Raw genomic sequence first — 13,752 nt, forward strand, 5'->3', positions numbered from 1 at the left:
AAGTTCTAGAGCTCTTAGCGGGGGAAGAATATATTTCTACCCCGCCGGAAGTTTGTCCTCTTCTAAACCTCCATATCGTCTAAGATGAACGCCAAGGACTTACCGGGTTACGAGCAGACCTTGCCCGTGTTGTCTCGGCCACCGGCTGCTTGGGCCGATCCGATCCACTCACCCTACGCTGCCACCCACTTGGATCCCATACAGTCCGTGACCTCACAGACTTCAGCTCCTCCCCTTCCAGCTCCGGCTCTTCCAACTCCTTCAGCCAGTCGCAAAACGACCAGGGTACGCAAAACCCGTAAAAGCACCAATGTATCTGCGGGGAAATCCACGTTGTTCTGGGTCAACAGTGATCAGCAAACTGCAGCGGCAGGCACAACGGATGAGACCCTGAAGCGGATTCGATCCCATGTTATGTCCGAGCATAATCGCAAGAAGCGAATGGAGAGCACAGAACAGTACAATAAGAGCAAATGGAAGCACGCGCCTTATCAGCCACCGACGACGAATGCCGGGGCACTCGTACCCACTGTGCCTGTCCGTCCGTCTATCAGCTCGTCCGCCAGCTTGTCCGGCAGTCAAATCTCAGATGAACAAGAGCTAGAACAGGCCGAGGAGCTTGTTACATCAACAGCTGTGGGATACCCTGCTACGCACGCTGCAACATGGGATGACTGTGACTTTGGTGGGACGATGGCCTACCCCGCTGGAGCGTCTGCATGGTCTTACGTGGGACAAGGAGCTAATGATCCTTTTCATACTGGACATACGCAGCTTACAGATAGAATGATGCGGCACCTGCGAGTCTGTGAGTGTTCCTTAGGCCCTGACACAGTTGAGCTTGCATACTGACACGGGTATAGTCCTTTGGGATCTGACACAAGAAGCACACCCCTTGCAAACGCGATACAAGCCCAAACTGCAGGCACATTGGGCATCCTTGATTCAGCAGGATCCGGCCATTCTGCATGCAACAATTTGTATGGCTACTTCCAATGATGCTATGCGTGCAGGCGAGCTACCCATCCGAGATCCAAATCAAAAGCGGAGTCAGTTGGTGATCGACACGTTCCACCATCGGGGCGAGACTATTCGATTGGTCAACGAGGGCCTGTCAGACCCGGTCAAGGCTTCCAGTGATGTTTTGATTGCTGCGGTTTCTACATTATTGACAATCGAAGTGAGTAGATTCTGCGAATCAGGCCTATGATTCCCAAAGCTAATACATGATTGTAGATCGCGTCGGGGAATCCCGATTATCTCAAAATCCATCTGGCAGGTTTGCGACAGATGATCGCATTGCGAAAGAACTTTGACGATGTTCCTTCAGACGTCCGGTTCCAGATCTCCTGGTTGGTATACCCCTTCACAATCAGATACATAGCTTGCTAACTTTGCAATTAGGACTGATATCCGAGTTGCTTGTATGGCCCACGCCAAACCTATATTCCCCTTCATCCGCTACACCCGCCCAGCGCGGTTCTCTCTCATCCCACCCAATGACGACGTAGCATTACTCTCCACCCGCCTCTTCCCTCTACTCAAAATACCCGGCATCTTCGGCGAAGCCATGCCGCAAATCGTATATGATCTCCTCGAACTATCCTGGTATGCAGAATGGATCAAAGGCAACACCGGGTACAAAGAGTTCAACGAGGAGACCGAGGACTACTTCAACACGGAAGTGCTGCACGTAGAATATCAACTGCACATGGATCGATACACAGCAACAGGCCAGGCTAAGGGCGACAACTCCATCGAGGGCTGCACCCGTCTCGCTTTACTGCTGTTCCACAACAGCGCCATCTGGAATTTCTATCCAATGATCGGCCAGTTGCTACCCAAGCCGATCCAGGCTCTGCGCATTGCCCTCGAGGCGACTATCCCCTCGGGCTTATTCGCGCTCTGTCGCGACCTACTCCTCTGGCAGCTTTTCATGGGCGCGGCTTGCAGTCTAACCCTGCCGTCAGAGCGGGCCTTCTTTGTATCTGAACTGGCCAATGCTGCGCGGTTGCAGGGACTCCGCTCGTGGCAGGAGGCCCGTGCTATCTTGCTGGGCTTTTTCTATGTCGATCGCATTCACCTGCCTATGCTTCGTCAGATTTGGGATGAATGTCATATGCAGGTAGAACGCCCGGCAGTATGATCTTGGCTACTTGGCTCTGCCGTAATAGATCCAGCTTCTTCAAAGTTGGTTATATACAACCACTTTCTAGTATATTCCCAGGCTTTGGACTTGCCATCTTGCTATCTAGCCCAGTGAAGATATAATGTACACATAGTTTTCAATGATTGACGATTCCTCGTCCCCAAAACAGCTACATCCTATCTACCTAAATGAGTATTTGGAACTAAATCCACTTATTATGTGCACTGCATTGCTACCCAATTGCTAGACAAGAAGTACAATATACTAACTAGCCCAACCTCAAACAGCCAAGATACCAAGCCCCCCTGACAAGAACGCAAGTCAAGCCCATCCCGTTCAAACCCGACACATACTTCACCTATTCTCGGCATCCACCGCCCATCATTCCACAAAGATAAGCACGGCATGCCGATATCCGAACAATCTCCGTCCGTCCCTACGCGCAACGAAGCTGATACGCCGTAGAAGCCCACCGCCGAGCGCGCACCGACTTTCAGCCGGGAAATTATCGGCCTTCGCTCGGCATTGCGCGTTTTTTGATAGAAGCTGCAGCTCTGCTTCCTAGCCTGCTTGGCTTATTCGGCTTCCTGGTTTTTTTCCTCGGTCTCATTTCAATTCTCTTCATTTTTCTCATTGCTGAACTGGAAATACACATACTTTCTACGAAAAGGAAGTATCTCTAAAAATGTTATGAATATCTACACCGTATGTATGTTTTAGAATCCAACTTCTTGGCTTGTCATCCTGTTTATGCAGGTCTTAGACCACTTGGGCACCTGCAGACCGAGAAAAGACCGGCATGAGATCAGACACCCAACTCCACTCTCGGGTGTCTTGATCCCGGACTCGGAGGGCTACGTAGTCAGTGGTCTAGGTATAATAGACCCTGCTGTTCTAAGAAAAAGACTCATTTCAGGATATATACATACTTCCATATCCCCCTTCCTTCTTCTCTCTACTGAAACAAAACATTTTTGCAAACATAATACATTCTGACTTCGTTCTTCAACCCTTTTTCTTCGCTTTATATCACTTCAATCACATACCAGGCTATCTATGTCGTGTCGGTCTTCAAACTGCCCGAGGTCAGAGGACTTGACTACATAGTCATGGATATGCTTGGATGATGACGGATATTGACAGTGCACCTGGGCAGAGATACTGCTTACCACGTGATGGATGCATTGCATCTTTGGCTCGAATAGCGCTCAGCTCGCAACGATGACCTGATTGACTCACATGCATGGCTACACAAGATGACTGGGTTGGATTTACAATGCTTCAGGCCTCGGGTCAACACCGACAGTCCTGCAACACACCCCGAACAAGAGCAAGAACACCTGGACATCGACCCGACTCCCAAGCCCGACAGTCTACAAGATGAAGCAAGAAAAGGCCGAAGGAACACATTATGAAGAATGTTGGATGAATTAATTACTTTGAGTCCCAGAGACTCGCAGGTAAAAGAGACTAAATACAACAAGAAAAAACCAGAGAGCACAAGAAATCACCCGAGTGCTCCCGAAAAAATTACAACCAGCGAACAAAGGGGTGATAACTGGCGAATATTTTTGCAACTGCGCCGAACATGATGTTCCGTATTGATCATCCATGCACACAGCAACAGTCACAGGCGAACAGACGGACCTCCGAACGACAACACAATCGACGACGAGCAAACGTGTCGATGAGCGCAAAGCGAACAGGAACGGTCTATCTGCAGCCTATACATACAACACTGGGTATCGAAAATATTACAAGCACCAAACGGGCACTCCGCATCCCGGTCTCTTTTCTAATAAGAAAAGGAACAATTCGCTTATGCGAGCTCACGCTCGGTCTTACCACGGCGGACACGGCCAGTGGGGGACCAGGGGAAGTGAGCGACGGGGATGATGAAGAAGCTGTTGCTAGTATCGGCAATACCAGCGAGGGCATTGTACCAGGCGGCGAAAGCAGCCAGGAAACCGAAGAAACCACCGGCTTTCTGAATGGGGACGTTGGGGTGGCCATCCTCACCGCGGTGCAGGTAGCAGATACCAAGCAGGAGGAAGGTCAGGTCCAGGGTGAAGAACAGCAGGAAGAAAGCGACGGTGGACTTGAGGGTGCAGAACAGCATGATGGTGGTGAAGATGAACCAACCCTGTTACGACATGGTCAGCGGGGATGATCTCTTGCAAGTGTGTAAAGAGAAAGGGAGGCAGGAACTTACCATCAGGAAAAGACCCATGGAGTCATAGAATTTGGGGCCTGCACCACCGAGCGCACTCTCGATTTGGAACCCACCGGGGGTCAAGATCATAGCGAAGGCGATCCAGAAACCACCGTAGGAGGAGAGAGCAGTAGCACCGAAAGTGTTACCAACAGCCATTTCCCTAGAAAAAAGCGCGTATTAGCCGCGGAACGTGGCTGTGAAACCCACGGGCTCGGAAATTACGGTTACATACCACATGCCGGAGAGAAGCTGGACGAGACCACCGTAACCAAAAGCAAGGCCGACGACAATGTTGGGGCTGCCGATATCCAGGGTACCCATGTTGACGGCGCTCAGGACGAAAGTGGTGAGGGCGAAAGCGCACAGGCCGAGAGGAGCGGGATTGGCGAACTTGCGGCCCTCGACGGACTTGTACAGACCGGGCTGGAACTCACCACCGAAGGGAGGTAGGGATGCCTCCATGGTGTTGACGTGGGCGAGGGGTCCGTAGCCGAAGCGCGCGGCGGCGCGTGCTACCTGGTGCTCTTCGGCGGACATCTGGGGCTGCATTGGGGCGCCGCCGTTCAGGCCGTTTGAGCCATTCTGGGGAGAGTGAGAAGGGCCCACGTCCTTCTCCAGCTCTTGCTGGTGGGTTGCTTCAGTCGCAGACATGATGCAAGATTTCGTAACTAATGGTCGTTAAAAAAAAGATGATGTGTAAAAAAGACAAAAAGAAGTATAGAAGGCCGTATAACACAGTTATAGGTATGGGAAAGGATGCAAATCAAGCACGACTGAGAGAAGAAGGAAAGTATTATACCCTTGAGCCCCGAAGGGCACAAAGGCGCTTTCCTTGGAAAAATGGAGAAAAAGAAGTGTGGAACCAAACTTACTTGGTATTTGGTTTTCGGTTATATTACATATAAAACAAATGATGTGCAGCCGCAAGGACCCGTTCCCACTATGGAGAAGTTAAATAAGTAATATAAAGTGGAGAGAAAACGAAGAAGAAAAAGAGATGTTGGGGGAATGCTCATAATTATACGTAAATATAGCCTTGAACATGTTTAGATTTGTTTTTTTTTTTTTTTTTTAATTTGCTGTTTCACAGGGATCAGAAAGTTATTTCATCTAGAATAATGTCAAACTAGCCATGCAGGGACGGCACGGAGGAATGGGGGATGACGAGGACCGTTCACTGGCCTACCTAGGTAATTGACAGGCAAGGATGAAAGGAAGGGACACGGGGAAAGTGGAGAGACTGAAAGGATCCGGGGAGCAATATGATTGGTAGAAAGAGAACTCATTCTTTGATTTCTCAACATCGAAGCTGACTTGTTTGACTGCATAATTCCATACTATTATGCTCTGCTATGTCAAAACATACTATGTCCTATGCAAAAAGAAATTCATGTAGCCCATACAATTTTACATATTATAGGCTTATAAGGACCGGGGCCCCAGACTGCTTCAATCTATGGATCTTCTTGGTCTGTCCCATGGACAGCTGTACATAGCCCATACGGAAATTTAGAGTCTGGAGTTTAGGGCTCATTAAGATTTTTATGATCTTCGAGAGTCCACTTTCTCTCTACAGATTATTGAACTACGGAGTACTTCGTACATCGTGCATAGATGTACAGTACATTAGTGCAAGACGGAGATGGAAGTACAAGATACTTATTGAGGCCAGCTTGTCCGGGGGTAAATCCCGGTACCGAGTACCCAACCGAGACTGCGTCACCTCGGTCCCATTATGGAAGGCATTTTGCCTCTCTTTTCTAACATACCAATTGTTACCCTGGGGCCCATGTAACAGATTATGAAATGAATCTTATTCAACAGAATGAGAAAAAAAAAGTACTGTACATAAGGTTGTAGACTTTTTAGGCTGATATGTTCGGATAGAATTACGCACCAATGAATTCATGAAAACAATTTTCTATGCATATTCAGTACCAGAGTCCGAATGTATTATTAATATTTCCTTTTTCTCTATAATCCATTTCCCCCACATAGTGCGTCCACCATTTGCCCCTTTTTTCAGACATATGCACCACTAACAAAGCACCTAACACAAACCAGACCCGCTAGTCACGGATGGTATACCAGAAACCGCATAAAGCCCGAGTCAAAGATGCATACGTTTCAAGTCTCGGGGAAACGGGACGATGTACCCAAGGTAGAAAAACGGTGCATTGTGAACCCTGGTTAGTTTGATGCACGTTGTCTTAGCCGTGTTCTCTCGAATGGGCCATCAGTCTGGGGGGGAACCTAGATCGGCGCACGAGGCTCGGACCCATTTGTCCTTTTCCTTTTCTGTTTTTTTTCTTTCTCTCGCCCGTGTGATCTAGAAGCTAGAGATGCAAGCCCGTCAAGCTTCATCTCCACATGTAGCTCTGCAATAGGATTCACAGCTGAATGTTGAAAGATATAGTGGACCCGTGGACGTTTGTGGACGTCTGTGGACGTCTCAGTTCCAGTCATATTTGTCTCTCCGTACGGAGCTCCGTTGTCTTAAGATTCGGTCCGGATCAGAGATTTTCCCATTCAAGTTTAGACTATATATCAAGTTTAGACTATATATATAATCTAGGGCTTTGTATTCTCCTTTTTTTTTTTTCAGGTCCTGTTGCTTGATGTCGTGGCGGGTAGCGTTGCAGAGTGACCAAGTTTTTGGTACCTCGGAAATAATACTCCGTATGCAAGATCTCTTTAACGGTACTTATATATACAGTGCAAAATAATAATTTAGGTCCCACCCATACAGTGCAATCCTCCCGCTTGTTAAGCACTCGGTGTGGCTTTGATGAGCTGCAATTGGTCCATTCTACGTTATAGCCCTCAATGGAAAGAATTTGTCTGTGTAAGCATCCACCAAAAATACCTGGGCAATAGCTTGGATTTGTGGCGTGCGCCAAGTAACAATAATAAACAACACACACGCCACAGGTTCACTTAACTTGAGATTAGGGTGTTACACATGTAAATCTTCTTGGTCAAGTGGCCCTTTAACTTCCCCCTTCAAGAGTTTATCTTTATTTGGGATGTCAATTTAGCCTGTTTATGAGAGAGACATGGATATATGGGAAAACCAATCTAACAGAAACATGAATTATCGTTCTGTTCTTTCTTATAATTTTTGATGTTCTCTTACGATCCAGACCTGATCCGAGCGCAAAATCTGTTCTATGGCACCATACGGACATATACAGTGAGCGCACCCGTGACATTTCACATCTTATATTCTTGGCTAATAATCTCGCCTAATCTTTTTCCCATGCATCAATAATTGCTAGCCACATGTAGGTACATACCCGTGGACCAATTACCAGATCAGGTTCGCTGAACTCGAACGGATACATACATGTACACACATATGCACCTTCCGGTACTCCGTACTCCGTACTGGAAATCTTCCACACTCTACGGAGTAGATTAAAGATTCTTGGCGTTGCTCCCTGCTTAATACGGCAAAGTGATGCGGGGATTCTTAGAAACGTCCAAACTTTCAATATATTGCGGGATATCCCCGGAAGTCTGAACATATGATTTCGGTGATTATTACACTTGGCGAATTGGTATTTCTCCCCACATTGCTCATCTGATCGTGATCCCCGCAAAACTACCCCAATACATATATAATCCACGGTTCTACTTATGTTTTGTTCTCAGCTGAGATTTTCGGCTCGGCGGAGCGGAACTCTCTCTCTTCGGCTGCCAAGTCGGATAAGCCCACGTTTTAGTAAAACCGAATGCGGTATTGTGGGGGAATTTTACCTAAGTTTTTGGCTTAACGAGTGCTTACAATTCTTCGGCAGTTTAGTATGCGGCGATTTTCTGCTGAGACTTGATAGGTTCCTGTCCCCAGATTAGAGAGGATCTGAGTATTGAATTCATTTGATTGTTTGCATTAGCAGTTCTCTATCATTTTCGTTTACGGACGTGCTACGTCTTCCGTGGTCTTTGATATTTATATCAACTTGAACACGGCTGTGCTGCTAGACCGAAGCAAGGCCAAAAATGGAAGACCCAGCACAACTGCAAGGCTTCAGGACCGTTATTATCGATATAGAAACCGATGAAAATCCGACACAATCACGATGGAATACATAGACAGGTCTTCATTGAGTAGGTAAATCGATGGCTTTTTACGCTTGGTTGTAAAACCACCGAAAGAGTTTGGCTATGAATAACTCGCCCCGGGGCCAACTAAATCGCTTATGTCATCGTTTCCTCCGGGCAGAAACGTCACTTGTCCTTCAGAAACCAAAAATGGCATAAATTCACTTCTGTCAAAAAAGAGGAATGCACCCTACATATAACTGCTATGTAAATGCAATGAACGTCAGATATTGAAAGAGCAAGAACTGTATATTATGTAGGATGGCGCCTTCCTCTTTTGGCTGCCGCTACATCCCTACCTACCTAGGTAGGACCCTGCATTGTATATATATGTACTAAGCTAACCCAGATTAACCAAAGAACGAAAATCTAGTAACTATCGACCATCGGCACAAATTCAACCGAATTTATGAAGATCATGCTCAAGCACCGGATTATACATATATGCTAGGTTATATTCCAAGTCTAGCTTTATATACATTCAATGATCTATACAAATATCGCTATGCAATCATGACATCAAAATCAATACCAAATCAAGCTGCAGCCTCAATGGTCTTCTGGAACTCAGCACTGAACTCATAGTCCGTGTATCCCTTAGGGTCCTTGGGAACATAGAAAGTGTCCCGATCATAAGGCACGAAGGGAATACCCTTCTGAATACGGAACGGCAAGTCAGGGTTCGAAATAAACGGACGTCCAATGCCAATGATAGCATCATAGTCCGCATACTTGACATCAGCCGCCTGAGCCGCCGAATCAGCCTTGTACCCACCAGCAATGATGATAGGCGAAGCCTTTCCATAAGCCCGCAGGAAGAAATCCAACTGATCAGTCGCCTCCACATCGGCATTACCCGCAATACGAGACTCAACCACATGCGCATACGCAAGTCCCAGCTTCGCCATCTGCGTCGCCAGATACTCAAACTGCGGCTTGGGATCCTCCATCCGCATCCCCTGGAATGTACTCCAAGGACTGAATCGAATACCAGTGCGGTCCGCACCAATAGCCTCAATAACAGCGCGCGAAACCTCAATGGCGAACTTCGCCCGTCCCTCTACACTACCTCCCCATGCATCCGTGCGCTTATTGCACGTATCCTGGTTAAACTGATCAATCAGATACCCATTGGCAGCATGGATCTCAACACCATCAAATCCAGCCGCAATGGCATTGCGTGCGGCCTGCGCATAGTCCGCGATCCATTCGTGGATCTCAGTCTCAGACAGTGCACGCGGCGTAGGCGCGTCTGCGCTCGCTGGCGTCGCACTACTCGACACGAGATCGAATCCGCCCTCGGATTTGAGGAGGTCGGGGCTTGCGACTCGGCCTAGCGCCCACAGCTGCACGTAGATGTGGCTGCCCTTCGCGTGCACCGCGTCGGTAACTTCTTTCCATGCGGCGATCTGTGCGTCGTTGTAGATGCCGGGGATATTGGGGTAGCCGCCGGCGCGGGCGGATATGAAGGTTGCTTCGGTTATTAGGAGGGTGCCGGGTACTGAGGCGCGCTGGGCGTAGTAGTCTTTCACGAAGGGGAGGGGGATGTGGTTGTCGTCGGCACGGAAGCGGGTCATGGGGGCCATGGCGATGCGGTTGGAGAGCTCGACGCGACCGACGCGGAGCGGGGTGAAGAGTTTGGTCATTTTGATTTTATATATATATTTTTGAATTGGTGGTTTAAGTGACAGGGGTGAATAACTATGGCTTTATATCTATTCGAACGCATCCATTTGTTTCGTAGAACTTCCCGAGGTCTCGACATGGATTAACAAGCAATGTGGAGCCAAGGCAGTTTATAATCACCTAACTCTTTGGAACGTCAGATCTTTCAAGTTTTAGTCTCCAAGAGGAGCAAGGGGCTATTCTGATTTGCTGTTGTGTTCCACTCCGGTGCTGGAACTCGGGATCGGGGGGATTGATTAATAATACATAAAAGATCCCGAGGTACCCGTATCTAAAATCATGGCCCACTGTTGGCCAGGGAAGCATTGCTTATGTGTATAATGTAGAATAGCAGTTAGATTCGTTGGAGATTCTTTGACATTCAATGGTAGCTGAAAGCAACATATAGAAGCTACCTATGTACTCGAGTACGGGACTTGTACAGGTGCAACTATCGCCAAACGCCATCCTCTGGCCCAGCCATGGACTATAATCATTGCACAAACACTGGTTCCTGGTATCATAACGGACTGTAAAAAAAATGCTGCAGAAAAAAAAAAGAAAATAGACATCATCGCTCCAGGCGATCAATAGTAGCCTCGAGCTGTGCGTTGAACGCCCGGATTTGGTTCAAGAGACCGCCTTGTGCTCCAGGGGCTCGGGAACTCACGTCGGCAACGGTGCGAAGCATGTATTCAAGATCCGTAGAAGAGTCCGCAGCAGAAGCAGGACGTTGCTTGTTACGGTCGAGGGCCAATTCAAGACTGTGGAGGGAATTGCTAATCGTGGATCGTGACTGGGGACTATTGTTAGTAATGTATTCGCCAGGGTTGTTATAAAAAGGTCTCACCGATTTGACTTTCTCCTCTTCGATGTGTCTGCTGCGCACTGCATCCATCTGCAAAGCTATGTTCTCACGTTCTCGGCGGACCCGGTATAGATGGTTCCGTAGATCCATCATCTCCCGCTTAGTCTTCTTCAATTGCACGCCAAGGACAAAATTGCTATCGAGTATCCCGCTTAGGTCCATGAGGCGGCTGTCAAGCTCCGAGCTAAATATCTCGACGGCTTTTCTCTTGCGAGACCACTCTGCACGTCGGGTAGCGTTCGCCTCGTTGGCAATTCCATCTTTGAGTGTATTGAGTGTCTTCTCCAGAGTCTCGCGGCAGATCTGGCTCAATACATCAGCCGGGTTGACACCGCCGCGGTTGGGTATCTTGGCCTTCTGGTGCGTGGTGAGTTCATCGGCGGATTCTTCGTCTCCAGATCCCTCGGCCGTGGATGCTGTGCCACCTAGAGAATTGACATTGGCGAGACGGTAAACAGTGACCGGGACTGTTTCTCCACGAGGCTCTCGAGTCTTACGACGAGACTGTTCTTGTATAGGCTCAGCCTCGGGTTGGGGTTCTGTCTCGGGTTCAGGCTCGGGCTCCACTGCGCGCTTAGCCTTCTTCCCAGGTCTGCCGCGCTGTGACTTGGGCGCTGCAGATTCCGCTTCGGGTTCCGGCTGGTCTTCTGTAACAGGCTCGGGCTCGGGCTCTGGTTCCACCGCCCGACTTGCCTTTCCGGGCCTACCACGTTGATTCTTGGGCACTGCAGGTTCGGCTTCAGGCTCCAGCTGGTCTTGTGTGGCAGGCCCCGGTTCCGGCTCCATTGCGCGATTGGCCTTTTTTCCAGGCCTACCACGTTGGGGCTTGGATACTGCGGTTTCTACTTCGGGTTCTGGTTGAACTTCTGTCTCAGGTTCGGGCTCAGTTTCGGCTGCATGTTTGGTCTTTTTCCCGGGTCTGCCACGAGACTTAGGTACCGCAGGTTCTGGTTCTGGCCCGTCTGCTGTCGCAGGTTCCGGCTCGGGTTCGGGGTCAGTTTCTGCTGCGCGTTTGGCTTTCTTCCCAGGTCTGCCACGTTGTGGCTTGGGAACAGCAGGTTCCATCTCTGGTTCTGCTTGGTCTGCTGTCGCAGGCTCAGCCTCGGGTTCAGGCTCTACTGCGTGGTTTGCTTTCTTCGCAGGCCTACCGCGTTGTGGCTTGGGCACAGCAGATTCCACCACAGTTTCAGGCTGATCGCCCTTTTGTGACGTTGGCTTGCGACCACGGCGTGGCCCCAAAGATGACTCTGCAACATCTGGAATAGGCCCATGTGAAATCTTCTCAATCTCGATAGCTTCAATGGTCTTCTTGTTAAGCGAGGGTCTCCCACGAGGCCGTTTGGTCTTTGGGACTCCCTCAGTTTGCGCCGCCTGGGGGTTATCTTGCGCCTCGGTTGTAGGTTCTTGGATAGCCTCTTCTACCTGCAGTTCAGGAGTGTTCTCCGCGGTGGATTGATGCCGTGGGCGACCCCGGGCCTTTTTCGTCTTTGTAGAAGGCCCTTGGGATGTTTGGTTATCTTGGGATGGTGGAACATCCTCAGTCATCTCGACATGATCGTCAGTAGTCGGCATATGGCTAGCTTTAACAGCCTCGGCAGAGCTACCACGTGGTGATAAGGATTTTGTGGCCGATTTCTCTATCTGAACAACCGAAGAAGCGGTTTCCGAGGTAGCCCGTTTGTTTTCCTTGTTTATTTGGATGTGCTCCTCAGGCCGTGGTGGTGACCGAGTGTTACGTCGTTTGTCGTGTAGTTGCTCTGTGTTTTCAGGATGTTCGACCCCGGCCTGAGCTTCAGGCGATGAAATCGGCGCTTGTGGTTCTTCAGCTACCTCAGGTACCGTAGAATTAGACACTGGAGATATGCCTTCGGCTAATTGCTCTTCGGCAGGTGATGTTGATTCCGCGCCATTGGTCCCCTCTTCTATCGGACGCTGAGCTTTGACTGAGGTCTCCCCAATGAGTGAGATGTGAGGCTGCGGAGATTGGTTGTTCGTTGTTTCTGACGGAGGAGGTGCATCTGTATTGGGAGGTTCCTGGGCATGGCTTGTTTGAGACTCTGTGCTACCTGCACTGCTATCAACAGGGTGTGCATCGCCATTCTTAGTTCGCCCACCATTCCGACGAGAAGGAGTATCTTCTGTTCCATTAGTAGGACCTGGAGAATTAGCACACATTTCTAGAGTAGCACACCAGCCTGGTCCATAACATACTGATCTTTCTCCTCTTGTTACTTCGTGTTTGTTCAGATCTATCATCGGAGGAGGGTATCTCATATGTCGAGGGCCTTTCTGGGAGCTTGTTGCGCGCACTTCCCGGTGTGCGCTCAATCCCCCGGGCTTGCGATCCCGGTTGCGATAGCTTTAACGGTCGTGGTGTTGTGTTCGGCGCGGTCTGTGTTCGCGGTGGACTCTGAGCTTCAGGGACAGTCGCAGTGGGTGCGGGCGCTGGTAAACCAAGCCCTGGGCTACCAAATGAGAACCCAAAATTAACTTCTCTTGCTTTGCGCGTCCTATACCAGCAAGTTAGTCTATATGTTATGATTTCGCGGGGTATAGGTAAGGCGCGTACGCAGCTCCACGCTGCCGCATTTGCTGCCGCTCCTCTCGCGCTGCCAATTGTTAGCAATTCCACACATAAATAGACACAGCACCATGACACATACAAGCATCCATTTTGGAGGAACGGCGTCAAAAAAAGACGCGTCGTGTTGATGGTTGAGGAGTAAAGACGAGCGGTCGGAGCCAAGGTGA

General features: G+C 49.2%; 4 protein-coding genes across 4 annotated transcripts; 1 reads left to right on the forward strand and 3 right to left on the reverse strand.

The window, feature by feature from the left end:
- Positions 1-84: 84 nt before the first annotated feature.
- On the forward strand, positions 85-2,146 carry N7517_002989 (uncharacterized protein; the record flags this gene model as incomplete). The annotated part of the gene is made up of 4 exons (XM_056720719.1): positions 85-808; positions 864-1,180; positions 1,237-1,352; positions 1,405-2,146. The coding sequence occupies 4 exons, from the start codon at positions 85-87 to the stop codon at positions 2,144-2,146; spliced, it is 1,899 nt and encodes a 632-aa protein (XP_056584854.1).
- A 1,822-nt stretch (positions 2,147-3,968) lies between these two features.
- N7517_002990 (acetate uptake transporter family protein) lies at positions 3,969-5,015 on the reverse strand (the record flags this gene model as incomplete). Its single annotated transcript, XM_056720720.1, has 3 exons — positions 3,969-4,292; positions 4,362-4,524; positions 4,597-5,015. The coding sequence occupies 3 exons, from the start codon at positions 5,013-5,015 to the stop codon at positions 3,969-3,971; spliced, it is 906 nt and encodes a 301-aa protein (XP_056584855.1).
- A 3,989-nt stretch (positions 5,016-9,004) lies between these two features.
- On the reverse strand, positions 9,005-10,114 carry N7517_002991 (alkene reductase; the record flags this gene model as incomplete). The annotated part of the gene is made up of 1 exon (XM_056720721.1): positions 9,005-10,114. The coding sequence occupies one exon, from the start codon at positions 10,112-10,114 to the stop codon at positions 9,005-9,007; it is 1,110 nt and encodes a 369-aa protein (XP_056584856.1).
- Positions 10,115-10,704: 590 nt separating this feature from the next.
- On the reverse strand, positions 10,705-13,674 carry N7517_002992 (uncharacterized protein; the record flags this gene model as incomplete). The annotated part of the gene is made up of 5 exons (XM_056720722.1): positions 10,705-10,929; positions 10,984-13,157; positions 13,213-13,511; positions 13,571-13,610; positions 13,665-13,674. The coding sequence occupies 5 exons, from the start codon at positions 13,672-13,674 to the stop codon at positions 10,705-10,707; spliced, it is 2,748 nt and encodes a 915-aa protein (XP_056584857.1).
- Positions 13,675-13,752: the final 78 nt, after the last annotated feature.

Source organism: Penicillium concentricum (assembly GCF_028827145.1).
Source record: "Penicillium concentricum strain IBT 3081 chromosome Unknown utg000001l_segment0_segment0, whole genome shotgun sequence".
Lineage (NCBI taxonomy): Eukaryota > Fungi > Ascomycota > Eurotiomycetes > Eurotiales > Aspergillaceae > Penicillium > Penicillium concentricum.